General features: G+C 41.4%; 1 protein-coding gene across 1 annotated transcript in view; it reads right to left on the bottom strand.

Annotated features, from left to right (window-relative positions):
* The window catches only part of EZH1 (enhancer of zeste 1 polycomb repressive complex 2 subunit), a 45,021-nt gene extending 35,290 nt beyond the window's left edge, over window positions 1-9,731 (bottom strand). Inside the window, exons 1-4 of the mRNA XM_060203456.1 lie at window positions 9,408-9,731; window positions 7,123-7,244; window positions 6,626-6,754; window positions 1,361-1,480 (exon numbers count right to left, since the gene is read on the bottom strand). Coding sequence (XP_060059439.1) covers window positions 1,361-1,480; window positions 6,626-6,754; window positions 7,123-7,239 — 366 coding nt within the window. The 5' untranslated portion in view covers window positions 7,240-7,244; window positions 9,408-9,731. The remainder of the gene's footprint in view (window positions 1-1,360; window positions 1,481-6,625; window positions 6,755-7,122; window positions 7,245-9,407) is intronic.
* Window positions 9,732-14,924: the final 5,193 nt, after the last annotated feature.

Genomic DNA, 14,924 nt, shown 5'->3' with positions numbered 1-14,924 from the left:
ATTTGGGTGTCGGGTAGCACAGCGGGTTAAGCGTAGGTGGCGCAAAGTGCAAGGACCGGCATAAGGATCCCAGTTTGAGCCCCTGGCTCCCCACCTGCAGGGGAGTCACTTTACAAGTGGTGAAGCAGGTCTGCAGGTGCTCTCTTTCTCTCCCCCTCTGCCTCTCCCCTCCATTTCTTTTGTCCTACCCAACAACATCAATAATAGCTACAACAATAAAAAAAAACAAGAGCAACAAAAGGAATAAAATAAATATTTAAAAAAAAATATTCTAAGATTCTACTACTCCAGGAAGACTTATTTTCTTTTTCTTTAGGTAGAGGATGAGAGATAGGGAGAGAGGAGAGGCACCACAACACTGCTCCATTGATCACGAAGCCTCTGTGTTGCATGGTGTTTCGATGTGCTATTCGATGTGCTAGCCAGAGGCTAATCCCACATCTTCACAAATAGTAGAGTGTGTTCAGGACCAGGAAGTGGCCCACCTGGTTAAGCACACACATTACAGTACACAAGGACCCAGGTTCAGGCCCCTGGTCCCTACCTGCGAGGGAAAAGCTTCATGAAAGGAGAAGTAGGGCTGCAAGCGTCTCTTTTTCTCCCTATCTCCCTCACCCCTCTCAATTTCTGTCTCTATCCAATAATAAATAAATAAATAAACAAATAATATATTTTTTAAAGTGTGTGCTCTACTAAGTAAGTTATTTCCTGGCCCCCTAGAATGTACTTAACTGCACATGAGGTGACAAACTGCGACAACACAATAAAGGAAGACTGGAGTTTTGCCAGATCTCAATCATTCAAAAAACAGTATCAACTCTAAAGTATCCTTTAGAGAAGCACAAAATCTAACAAGTCAGAAGAGCAAGTAGCATGTTACAAGTAATATATTATTTTAGAGTAAATAAAATACAGAAAGTCTGTCCTACTGTCCAAACTTTGTTAAATACACTCTATCAATATATACTGAGTAGTGCCAACATATCAATATAAGAAGTTCTTCTTTTTTCCTTTTTCCCTTATTTTTATTATTGTTGTAGTTACTATTGTTGTTATTAATGTCCTCGTTGTCACTGTTGTAATTACTATTGTTGTTATTAATGTCGTCATTGTTTGGTAGAACAGAGAGAAATGGAGAGAGGAGGGGAAGACAGAGGGGGAGAGTAAGACACCTGCAGACCAGCTTCACCACTTGTGAAGCAAGCCCCCTGCAGTGGGAAGCCGGGGGTTTGAACCGGGATCTTTATACTGGTCCTTGTGCTTTGCGCCACGTGAGCTTAACCCGCTGCGCTATGGCCCAACTCCCTGTATAAGAAGTTCTTACAGTTTGGATAACCCCCACAATGTTTTCAATACATACCATAAAGTTCTGCTGGAGAGGGGACCAGGAATACATGATAGGAACCAATGCGACTGTGTTCAGGGACCTCATTAACATATGTTGACTTGCAAATCCTGGGAAAATACTCTCTATGGTGCACTGAAACATAAATGATACATGCAGTGTGAAAGGCAAGCCCACATTCAAGTCTCCTTTCAAAATAACCCCCATAGCCATTTAATTCTTATAAATTAGTAAGCTGAGCATTTTGTTACAATCATGCCTAAAGAATCCACCGGCAGTAAGAATCCTCCACCTGTGAGAGGCAGAACTGGTTTTCATTCTCCTTTGTGTCCTCTACAACTGTTTATTTCAATCTAAGACTGTTGGTCAACTTGGGCTATGTGCAACTTTCAGGGCCCCGAAAGTCCTACAAAATGAGGATGACAGTTTCTTAAACATTAAGACAGTGGGCATAAGGCAGGAGAGGTAGTTACTGGCTTACCATGCATACAGTCTACGTTCAAGGTTTAGCACCAAATAGGAATACCATCATGGCACCACAGGAAGCTCTAGTGCTGTGGTGTATTTCTCTCTCTCAAATATTTCTTTTTTTTTTTCTTTCCCCTCTCTCTCTAAAATATTTCATTTAATGAAAAAAAGATACAGAGAGAAAGGTACAGAGAGACCAATATGGTGGTGCTGGGGATTGAACCTGGGACATCTAAGTCTTAGGCATGAAAGTCTTTTTTGCATGATCCGGAGGGTGGTGTAGTAATAAAGACTTGGACTCTCAAGTATGAGGTCCAGAGTTCGATCCCCGGCAGCACATGTGCCAGAGTGATGTCTGGTTCTTTCTCTCTTCTCCTATCTTTCTCATAAATAAATAAAATCTTTAAAAGAAAAAAAAAAAGAAAGTCTTTTTTGCATAGCCATTGTGTTGTCTCCTCAGTCTGTGTATGCCGTCTCCCCAGCCTGTGTATCTCTATCTGAATGAAAAGAGTTCAATTCAAGAACAGTGAAATTGCACATGCATGAAACCCTGGCTTTGAAAAGCAGTAGTGGTGGGTGGAGGGCACAGGGGAGACAGCATAATGGTTATGCAAAGATATGCTCATGGCTTAGGCTCCAAAGTCCCAGGTTCAATCCCTCATACCACTATAAGCCAGAGATGAGCTGTGCTCTGGGGGGGGAAGGAAAAAAGACAAGTGGCAGTGGACATCAACTTGGTTACAAAGGTGATGGTTATAATATCAAGAGAAGCAAGTAGTTTACACATTACAGTTATATTCTGTTTTGGAAAAAAGCTGGGGAGACAGCATAGTGGTTATGCAAAAAGACATTAGTGCCTGAGACTCCAAGGTTCCAGGTTCAATCCCTAGCACCACCACCATAAGCCAGAGCTGAGCAGTACTCAGCTCAAAATAAATAAAACTAAAAATACTATTTTGGAAGAGAAAAATTACCCTCAGTAAATGATCTATATATTTAAAAGATAGTATCTTATGCACGAATTGTAGCTAGGGAAGTGGTTCAGTGGGCAGACCACAAGGCATCAGACACTGCGTATGCCAGAGAGGTATTCTAGTCTCTCTCTCTCTGTATGTGTGTGTGTGTGTGTGTATATATATATATATATATATATATATATATATTTGTTAGTGATTTAATATATATATTTGTTAGTAATTTAATATTAGTTTACAAAATTACATGCCAATTATATTCTTTTTTTAATCTTTATTTATTTATTTTGAATAGAGACAGAGAGAAATTGTGAGGGGAGGGGGAAACAGTGCAGGAGAGAGACAGAGAGACACCTGCAGACTTGCTTCACCACTCATGAAGCTTTCCCCTGACAGGTGGGGACCAGGGGCTTGAACCCAGATCCTTGCGCATTGTAATGTGTGCACTTAACCAGGTGCGCCACTGCCTGGCCCCACCAATTATATTCTTATAAATCACTATTAACATGATGTGTCAGAGGGGAAACAGATGTAATACTTCAAGTCCTCTAACTGCCTAGCCCATAGCTCGAAGTACAAATTTTTGTTTTAGCCTAAGTATTTAGCCTAAGTAGCCTCAGATTTGTAAGATGATCAAACTCTGACACCGGGCTTAAACAGTTCAAGGAGCTCTAAAAATACATGTGCATATGTAACTTGTTAAACATCTAAGTCAACTATAACTTTAGAGCAGACAGCTCAAGACCATTTGGCCCTGTCAGTATCTAAAATACAAAGATGTCCAGATACCACTAAAGAGTACAAAGCAAAGTGAGGTTTAGTATATTACCATAGATGCTAACCATTGTATTAGCATAAAAAACAAACCCCCAACTAATCTGGTTTTAATAACAATTCATAATTCTTACTGTAAGCTCTTTTTAAAAAAAATATTTATTCCCTTTGTTTTATTATTGTTATTATTATTATTGATGTCATCATTGTTGGATAGGACAGAGAGAAATGGAGAGAGGAGGGGAAGACAGAGAGGGGAAGAGAAAGATAGACACCTGGATGGGGGAGATAGCATAATGATTATGCAAACAGACTCTCATGCCTGAGGCTCCAAAGTCAATCTCCCGCAAAACCATGAGCCAGAGCTGAGCAGTGCTCTGGTGTTTCTGTGTTATATATGTCTCTCTCTCTCAAAAATAAAATAAACAAAATATATACAAAAAAAAAAAAAAAGAGGGAGTTGGGTGGTAGCACAGCGGGTTAAGCGCACGTGGCACAAAGCACAAGGACCAATATAAGGATCCCAGTTAGAGCTCCCGGCTCCCCACCTGCAGGGCAGTCGCTTCACAAATGGTGAAGCAGGTCTGCAGGTGTCTATCTTTCTCTCCCCCTCTCTGTCTTCCCCTCCTCTCTCCATTTCTCTCTGTCCTATCCAACAACGAAGACAGACAACAATAATAACTACAACAATAAAACAACTAAGGCAACAAAAAGGGAATAAATAAATAAATATTTACAAAAAAAAACAAAAACAAGTATGGTGTATTGCACCAAAGTAAAAGACTCTGGGGTGGGGTGGATGGAGAGTACCGGTCCTAGGAAAGGAGGACAGAGGACCTAGTGGGGGTGTATTGTTATGTGAAAAACTGAGAAATGTTATGCATGTATAAACTACTGTATTTACTGTTGAATGTAAAACATTAATCTCCCAATAAAGAAATTTTTAAAAAGTAAATAAATATCAATTAAAAAAAAGTGTGAGACCCCAGTTCGAGCCCCCCAGTTCCCCACCTGCAGGGGAGTCGCTCCAGAGGCGGTGAAGCAGATCTGCAGGTGTCTATCTTTCTCTCCCCTTCTCTATCTCCCCCTCCTCTCTCCATTTCTCTGTCCTATCCAGTGAAACAGGAAAAAAAAAAAAAGGCAACCAGAAGCAGTGGATTCTTAGTGTAGGTACCAAGCCCCAGTGATAACACGGGAAGCAAAAAAAAAAAAAAAAAAAAGATACTGGAACCATGTGGTGGTAGATCTAGTTGAGTGCAAATGTTACAATGCTCAAGGACCCTGGTTCGTGGCCCCAGTCCCCACTTCAGGGGAAAAGCTTTGCGAGTGGTGAAGCAGGGCTACAGGTGTCTCTCCATCTCTATCAACCCTTCCCTCTCAATTTCTAGCATCTCTACCTAATACATAAATACATACAAAATTTAAAAAAAAAAAAGGCTACTGAGAACAGTGGAGTTATGTAATCCCAGAGACAACCCTGGTGGTATACTAAAATATAGAAAGAAGAAAAAAACTGTTAAAATTTACAAGGTGTACCTTGTAAATTTCAAAGTTTTTCTTTTATTGTTAGAGAGACCAGAGCACTGCTCTATCATTTTATGCAAAGTTGAAAATTGAGTTTAGAGGCTCATGCATGTGAGGCAAGTGCTCTAACTCATCATCCTAGACCAAGAATACCACTCCCACAGGGAGTCAGGAGGTAGCGGGTTAAGCGCACGTGGCACAGAGTCAAGGACCGGAGTAAGGATCCTGGTTCGAACCCTGGCTCCCCACATGCAGGGGAGTCGCTTCACAGGCGTTGAAGCAGGTTTGCAGGTGTCTTTCTCTCCACCTTTCTGTCTTCCACTCCTCTCTCCATTTCTCTCTGTCCTATCCAACAACGATGACATCAATACGGCCACAATAATAACTACAACAATAGGGAGTCGGGCAGTAGCGTAGTGGGTTAAGCGCACGTGCCGTGAAGCGCAAGAACTGGTGCAAGAACTGGTGCAAGGACCCAGTTTGAACCCCGACTCCCCACTGCAGGGGTGTCACTTCACAGGCGGTGAAGCAGGTCTGCAGGTGTCTATCTTTCTCTCCTCCTCTCTGTCTTCCCCTCCTCTCTCCATTTCTCTCTGTCCTATCCGATAACGACATCAGTAACAACAATAATAACCATAACAACTATAAAAAAAAAATAAGGGCAACAAAAGGGTAAATAAATTAAAAAAATAAAAAATAATAACTGCAACAACAAAACAAGGGCAACCAAAGGGAATAAATAAATAAATAAATAAATAAATTTTAAAAAGACTAGTACTACCCCCTTTTTTCTTTTGAGAGAGAGAAATTGAGAGGGTAGGGGTAGAAGGAAAGGGAAAGAGAAGCACCTGAAGCCCTGCTTCACCAATCATGAAGCTTCCCCTGCGAGTGAGGACCAAGGACTTGAACTTGGGTCCCTGTGCATGGTGATGCTTATGCTCAATCAAATGTACTACTGCTCAACCATCGCCCCCACCAGAGATATCCCTTCAAACAATATGCTCCTGTCACCAGAACACTTTTTTCCAATCTGAGGAACCAAACAAGGTACAAAAAAGGTCGTGCTCTTTCCACAGAAAAGCAATTATGGAGTTTGAACACAAAGACCAGGAAAGCGGCCAGTAAACGGCTTTTGTTTTTCATGATGCACTCAACAGTAAACTCATTTATTAAGAACATTAAATAAAAGAGTTATTCTTTGAGTTACAGATTCACCATTCTAGTTTTTAAAAGCTGACTATTGTAACAGTATTCGTGGTCCGGGAGGTGGCGCAGTGGCTAAAACACTAGACTCTCAAGCATGAGGTCCTGAGTTCAATCCCTGGCAGCACATGTACCAGAGTGATGTCTGATTCTTTTTCTCTCTCTCCCTCCTATTTTTCTCATTAGTAAATAAATAAAATCTTTAAAAAATAATAGTAATAAATAATAACTGTATTCATTTTGCCCCCCTCCATTTTTTTGGTAAGTCACAAATACACACACACACACACAATATCTAAGGGAGAGAATAAGGCTGAGTTTAGACACCCAAAGGTACCTTTTTGAGAAAAGGATGCCCACTCACAGGCTTCATCAACTGGACAGGCTGAACACGAAGTTTCTTCCATTCTTCGTTGAGTATCTTGGTTTTTTCTTGAACCTTTGCAAAATTTGCTACATATAGAGCCTAGCAAAGTCAAGAAAAGAAATGGTTAGGATTGGGGCTGGTTGGTGGTACACCTGGTTGAGCACACATTACAGTACACAAGGACCCAGGTTCGAGCCTCCAGTCCCCACCTGCAGGGAGGAAGCTTCACAAGCAGTTAAGCAGAGCTGCAGGTGTCTCTGTCTCTCTCCCTCCCCCTCCTCTCTCAATTTCTGGCTGTCTTTATCCAATAAATAAATATTAAAAAGGAAGAAAGAAAGAAAGAAAGAAAGAAAGAAATGGTTAGGATTTTAAGAAAAAACTTAAAATAATTTAAAAATTAATCCAACTTTTTCACATTGGCTCGATAAAGTGTATAACCTTTCACTCAGGAGTTATTTTATTTTTACCTTTGCACCCATGTTTGCTTGCAGCCGTTTAAGTTGTCGAAGTCGCATATATTCAGATTTAACTTTTCTTTTCCAATAAGTGATACATTTGGACGTTGGGGGATTTGGTATATCCATTTTTTCTGTAGTCAGAGAGAAAGAGATGAGAAATAGCATTTATTTATTTATTTATTTATTTATTTCCCCTTTTGTTGCCCACGTTGTTTTTTATTGTTGCAGTTATTATTATTGTTGTTATTGATGTCATTGTTGTTAGATAGGACAGACAGAAATGGAGAGAGGAGGGGAAGACAGAGAGGGGGAGAGAAAGAAACCTGCAGACCTGCTTCACCGCTTGTGAAGTGACTCCCCTGCAGGTGGGGAGCCGGGGGCTTGAACCCGGATCCTTAGGTCCTCGTGCTTTGCACCAAGTGTGCTTAACCCACTGCGCTACCGCCCAACTCCCAAGAAATAGCATTTATTACCTGAAAATCAAACACTCCTAAAACTCAAATGTACCTGGTGAATTTATTTTCAGTCCCATTGCATTTATTCATGATAATGTAATTTTAGAGAACTTAAATCTATAGAACTTTCTATTAAAAGAATATATGGGGAGTCGGGTGGTACTGCAGTGGGTTAAGCGCAAGTGGCGCAAAGCTTAAGGACTGGAGTAAGGATCTCTGTTCGAACCCTGGCTCCCCACCTGCAGGGGAGTCACTTGACAAGAGGTGAAGCAGGTCTGCAGGTGTCTATCTTTCTCTTCTCCTCTGTCTTCCCCTCCTCTCTCCATTTCTCTCTGTCCTATCCAACAATGATGACACCAATAACAGCAACAATAATAACTACAACAATAAAATAACAAGGGCAACAAAAGGGAATAAATGTTTTTTAAAAAAATGTGATGGGGGCTGGGTGGTAGCACAGCTGGCTGAGTACATAGGTTACTATGTACAAAAACTCAGGTTTAAGTCCCCTGGTTCCAATCTGCAGGGGGCATCTTCACAAGCAGTGAAGTTGTGCTGCAGCTCTCTCTCTCTCCCTATCTACCACCCCCCCCTTTTATTTTTCTTAATTGCCACCAGGGTTATGGCTGGAGCTCAAGGTCAGCACTACAAATCCACCACTCCCCAAAGCCATTTTGTGTCTTTTTTATTTTTTAATTTTGTTTGATAGGACAGAGAGAAACTGAGAGGGGGGGAAGATAAAGAGGAAGAGAGAAAGATAGACACCTATAGATATGCTTCAATGCTTATCAAGTTTCCCTCCTACAGATAGGGAATTTGGGGTGGGGGCTTGAACATGGGTTCTTGCACATGATAACGTGTGCATTCAACCAGCTGTGTCACTGCCCAGCCCCCTCCCCACCCCTTAATTTCTCATCTCTATCTAAAATAAATAAAACAAACATTTAAAAAATAGTAATAATAATAAAAGATGTTATGGATTCAGGAGGTAGCTCATGGTACATGCCTCGCATGCATGAAGTCCTGGACTCAACCCCTGGTACCACATAAAAACAAGAAAAACAAACAATCATAAAGAGCAGGCTAGTACTTTGGTATTTCACTCATTAAAAAAAAAAAGTGGGGTGGGGAGAGAAAAGGGTGGGAAGATAGCATATTGGCTATGCAAAACAACTTTCATTCCTGAGGCTCTGATGTCCAGGGTTAATCCCCAGTATCATCAATAAGACAGAATTGAACAGAAGTGCTCTGGTGAAGGAAAAAAAAAAAGAGAGAGAGAGAGAGAGAAAAGATTCCCAGATTCCAAGGTGGAGGAGACAGCATAGTAGTTGTGCATAAGAGCACTCGTATGAGAGAGATCCTAGATTTGATCCCTGACACCAACAATAGCTAGAGCTGAGCAGTGTAAAAGAAAAAAGAAAAAGATAGCACAGCAGCCACTCCTGGTCTCATTACAAAAGGTTTAACCTCTGTCCTCTCTGGTACCTTGTTTTCAATTTAGTATTCAAGAAGTTTTCCCATTGAGATTAGGAAATTACATTATTTGGAAATTTGGAAACCTATTCACCATGATAACGAAGAGAAATATTCAGCACGAATCAAGTTAATATCAAAGAGCTTTATGGAAAGATCCACCCACATTACAAAACTGTAGCTGCCAAATTATCTAAATCTCCCATGTGACTACCAATAAAGGTCACACATCACAAGAGCATAATCTCATCTTTAAACCAGCAGCAAAATATTTGGAAATAAATAAAACTACAAATTATTTCTTTCTTGGCAGCAGAATGAAGGTTAAATTTTAAAGAAGTGCCTACTGTAACACACTCTACATACCTTATGTAGTACAGGAGAAGTACAGGTTCTTAGGACGTGCCTTCTGTTCTTCAGAGGAGCAGCAAGACACAAAAGCAAAGAAATTGCCGGTTTTTTATTTAAAAAAAGAACAGATAGAAGTTTTTTTGGTGTTTTTGGTTTGTTTGTTTTTTGTCTCCAGGGTTATCACTGGGGCTCAGTGCCTGCACTATGAATCCAATGCCCTATTTCCCATTTTGTTGCCCTTGTTATTGTTGCCACTGCTGTTGTTAGATAGAACAGAGAGAGATCAAGACAGAAAGGGAAGACAGAGGGGGAGAGAAAGACAGACACTTGAAGATCTCTGTGAAGTAACCCCCGTGCTGGTGGGGCTCCAACCTGGATCCTTCCGCCAGTCCTTGTGCTTCACGCCATGTGCACTTTACCTGCTGCCCGGCTGCCCTATCCTCTGGCCCCCAGATAGCAGTTTTACTAAGTCATGGGAACATATTTAGACCCTAATGCACTCAGTAGGATCCAATAATACTTAAAGCCATTGAGGAGGGGTTTTAATTTTATTGATTCTGTCCTTCCAGTAATCTGAGCATATATAGTCACACAATGATCAAAATTACAGTGCTTTTCTGAAATAATTTCTAGACTCAGTTAGTAGGCCCATCTATTATTTATTATTTTGTACTTATTTTCTACTTATTATTGGATAGAGACAGAGAGGAACTGAGAGGGGAGGGTGAGATAGAGAGGGGGAGAGACAGAGAGATACCTGCAGCCCTGCTTCACTACTTGTCCACTGATTACATTAGAGAAAGAACAAATAATAAGTACATTTAAAAACTAATTAAATAAAATCTGGGGCTAAGGGTTCTGGGTGGTGGTGCACCTGGTTGAGTGCACATGTTACAATGTGCAAAGACCCAGGTTCAAGCCCCTGGTCCCCACGGGCAGGGGGGAAACTTTGCGAGTGGTGAAGCAGAGCTGCAGAGCTGATGTCTGTCTCTCTCCATCTCTATGTCCTCCTACCCTCTCAGTTTCTGGCTGTCTCTATCCAACAAATAAATAAAGATAAAAAATAAAATGAAATAAAATAAAATCTGGGGCTGGGAATGTATTCAGTGGTAAAGTACATGCTTCTTATATATGAAGCTTTGGGCTCAATTCCCAGTGTGTGTGCACTGCACACACAGTTTTTTTTTTAATATTTTATTTATTTATTAGTGAGAAACATAGAAGGAGAGAGAAAGAACCAGGCATCACCCTGGTACATGTGCTGCGGGGATTTAACTTAGGACCTCATACTTGAAAGTCCAATGCTTTATCCAATGCACCACCTCCTGGAGCACTTGCTTTTATTTTATTTTATTTTATTGTATTTTATTTTACTTTTTTTTCCTCCAAGGTTATTGCTGGGGCTCGGTGCCTACACTACAAATCCACTGCTCCTGGAGGATATTTTTTCCCATTTGGTTGCCCTTGTTGTTGTCCTCATTGTTTTTGCCACTGATGTTGTTATTGGATAGGACAAAGAGAAATCGAGAGAGGAGGGGAGACAGAGGATGAGAGAAAGATAGACACCTGCAGACCTGCTTCACCACTTGTGAAGTGACCCCCTGCAGGTGGGGAGCCAAGGGTTCAAACTGGGATCCTTAAGCCCATGCTTGCACTTTGTGCCACGTTCACTTAACCCGCTGCTACCTCCGGCCCCCGAGTTTGTGTTTTTATTCTGTATTGACTAGTTAAGCTTCCTAGAGAACTAATTCTACTCTTTTTTTTTTTTTTTTTAACCAGAGTACTGTTCAGCTCTGGCTTATGGTGGTGCGGGGGACTGAACCTGGGACTTCTGAGACTCAGGCACGAGTCTGTTTGCATAACCATTATGCTATCTACCCTCTGCCCCTAATTCTATTTATTCCATTAAACATTTTGGCTTCCTGAAGGAAATTTATAAAGAAGCTACAGTCAAAATAAAATTTACTATTTTTCCTAAGGAAGCTTTTTTTTTTTTTTTGCCTCCAGGGTTATTGCTGGGACTCAGTGTCTACACTACTAATCCACTGCTCCTGGAGGCTATTTTTTTCCCTTTTGTTGCCCTTGTTTTTTTTTATCGTTGTTGTGGTTATTATTATTGTTGTTATTTATATCGTTGTTGTTGGATAGGACAGAGAGAAGTGGAGAGGTGGGGTAGACAGCAGGAGATAAAGATAGACACCTGCAGACCTGCTTCACCACTTGTTAAGTGACCCCCTGTAGGTGGGGAGCCCAGGCTCGAGCAAGGATCCTTGTGCCCTCTGTCCTTGCGTTTCACAGCATGTGCGCTTAACCCTTAACCCACTGCGCTACTGCCCAACCCTACTAAAGAAGCTTTTATAAAAGACCTGCTTTCTTTCCCCTGTACAAAATGCGAACACTGGGAGTCGGGCGGTACCGCAGCTGGTTAAGAGCATGTGGCGCAAAGCGCAAGGACTGGCAAAGCGCAAAGACTGGTGTAAGGACCCTGGTTCGAGCCCCAGACTCCCCACCTGCAGGGGAGTCACTTCACAAGCAGTGAAGCAGGTCAGCAGGTGTCTATCTTTCTCCCTCTCTGACTTTCCCATCTCTCTCCATTTCTCTGTCCTATCCAACAACAATGACAATAATAATAACTATAACACAAAACAAGGGCAACAAAAGGGAATAAATAAATGAACATTAAAAAGGAAAAATTAATTATTTAAAAAATGAGAACACAGACAAGAAAACATCAAGATACAAACTATGGTTATTGACAAAATCAGACTGTGATTATTATAGTAATTCATACATACAGGTTTTGAGAGGCCTATGTCTAGATGCTTCATTTGAAGAACCAAATGGATTGATGTAATGCTATGTTAAATTTAGAGGGTAAACAAAAAGGGCAGGAATAGCAAATAAGCAGACAGATTTACTGTGTTTACTGCTAACTCAATCAAGTGGTTCAGAACCTTAAAAACAGAATTCCCTATGAGTTAAATATTACGTCTCTGGTGCAAGTGAGTTAAACAACAAAAACAAAATCTAAGACCTTGAATTCCAGAGTGCTAAGGTGTTAAGTTAAAAAAAAAAAAAAAAGAAGATTGGGCAGGGGAGATAGCATAATGGTTATGCAAAGAGCCTCTCATGACTGAGGCTCCAAAACCCCAGGTTCAGTCCCCTGCTCCACCATAAGCCAGAGCTGAGCAGTGCTCTGGTGTTTCTGTCTGTCTCTTTCTCTGCATCTCTCTCAACAAAATAATAAAGTGGGGGTCGGGCGGTGGCACAGTGGGTTGAGCGCACGTGGCGCAGAGCGCAGGGACCGGCGTAAGGATCCCGGTTCGAGCCCCCAGCTCCCCACCTGCAGGGGAGTCGCTTCACAGGCGGTGAAGCAGGTCTGCAGGTGTCTGTCTTTCTCTCCCCCTCTCTGTCTTCCCCTCCTCTCTCCATTTCTCTCTGTCCTAACCAACAACGAACAGCATCAACAATGGTAATAATAATAACCACAACGAGGCTACAACAAGGGCAACAAAAGGAGGAAAAAGTGGCCTCCAGGAGCGGTGGATTCATGGTGCAGGCACCGAGCCCAGCAATAACCCTGGAGGAAAAAAAAATAAAATAAAGTATAAAAAAAAAGTTTCTTGGGAGTCAGGCGGTAGCGCAGCGGGTTAAGCGCACGTGGCGCAAAGCTCAAGGATGGCAGAAGGATCCGGTTCGAGCCCCCGGCTCCCCACCTGCAGGGGAGTCGCTTCACAGACGGTGAAGTAGGTCTGCAGGTGTCTGTCTTTCTCTCCCTCCTCTGTCTTCCTCTCCTCTCTCCATTTCTCTCTGTCCTATCTAAATAACAACAAGGGCAACAAAAGGGAAAATAAATAAATATATATTTTAAAAAAGTTTTTTTTAAAAAAAAAGATTAAGCAGATTAGAATTTCCTTCATACAAATGGCACCATTTCTCTTCCTTCCTTATTTATTTATTTTGCTGGGATCCAGGATTGTGATATGTTTTGGACTTTATTGCTCTAGGCTGGTTTTTCATTCAGATGGACAGACAACAGCACTGGAGTTTGCTGTGGTGCCATAGCTGAGGTCTGATGCTGGGTCATATTTATGGCAAGGCAGGCACCCTATCTGGTAAGTCATTTCTCTAGTCCTACTTTTTTTTGGGGGGGGCACTAGTGATATTGCAGGTGCTTGGTGCCAACACACTTTTACTCTTTTTTTTAATATTTATTTATTCCCTTTTGTTGCCCTTGTTGTTTTATTGTTGTTATTGATGTCATCATTGTTGGATAGGACAGAGAGAAATGGAGAGAGAAGAGGAAGACAGAGAGGGTGAGAGAAAGACAGACACCTGCAAACCTGCTTCACGGCCTGTGATGGGACTCCTCTGCAGGTGGGGAGCCAGGGGCTCAAACCAGGATCCTTACGCTGGTCCTAGTGCTTTGTTGCCACCTGCGCTTAATCCATTGCGCTACCACCCGACTACCCGCACTTCTACTTTACCAGTAGCATATATATATATGAATGAAAGATACCAGCAGCACTGGTGGCACACCCAGTAGCATGCACATGCTACCATGTATGAGGAACTAGGTTCAAGCCCAATCCACACCTGCAGGGAGGGAAGTTTCAGTGCTGCAGGTGTCTCCTCTCTCTTTCCTACCCCCTCTCTGTTTCTCTGTCTCTATAAGAAAAAAAAAAAGACATTTCCAGTGGTGGAGTTGTCATGCAGGCACCACACCCCAGGATAACCCTGGTGGTAAAATAAGTAATAACAGTAACTATTATTATCAAATTATGGAACAATATTCTTGAATCTAGAGATCACAATATGAAAATCCCAAACTATGTTTTTTTTTTATCTGCATAAAAGTATTATTTTGCAGACATATGTATCTTGAAGGCAAGGTCGTGTCTTTCTTTACCACTTTCTCTTTTACAATAGTTAGCTTAAGCAGTAGTCTAAGTAAAGCTTCAGAGATTTACGACACAGTAAATTTAATTTTTTTCTCTTATTCTTTCCTTTTCAGTTCATGATGCAGTTGGAAGATGAATGGCAGAAATAAAGCTACCTCTACAGAGCTTTAGTAAATACACAAATCATTCTGGTATTCTGGCAGTGATAAATCTCATCAACATTCACATTATGTCAACTATGTGGGTAGATAAATACAGCCTAAAAATGGTCAACAAGAGCCCATATCTCCCCACTTCCAGAGATATGTTTATGCATTTATTATTATTTATTATGAGCAAGGATCAGAGCACTGCTCAGCTCTGGCATACGGTGGTATCAGGGACCTAACCTGAAGCTTCTGGGACCTCAGGCATACAAGCTGGTGCTGTAACAGGTTGAGCTACTTCCCCACCAACATTCAAGATTTTTATTCCACAAATAAGCATGAGAGCCTACTGTACCTAGTACCATTTTGGATGTTTAGGGTGTTTACCAGTGAATAAAGATGGCAAACATCCCTGCTGTGGGGGGATTAATTCACAGTCTGTGATGCACACACTTGGCATAAACCTTGACAGGAATAGTGTTAGT

This window comes from Erinaceus europaeus, chromosome 12, assembly GCF_950295315.1.
Source record: "Erinaceus europaeus chromosome 12, mEriEur2.1, whole genome shotgun sequence".
NCBI lineage: Eukaryota > Metazoa > Chordata > Mammalia > Eulipotyphla > Erinaceidae > Erinaceus > Erinaceus europaeus.
Note: the sequence above shows the minus strand (reverse complement) of the source record. Positions and strands in the feature narration are given on the sequence as shown.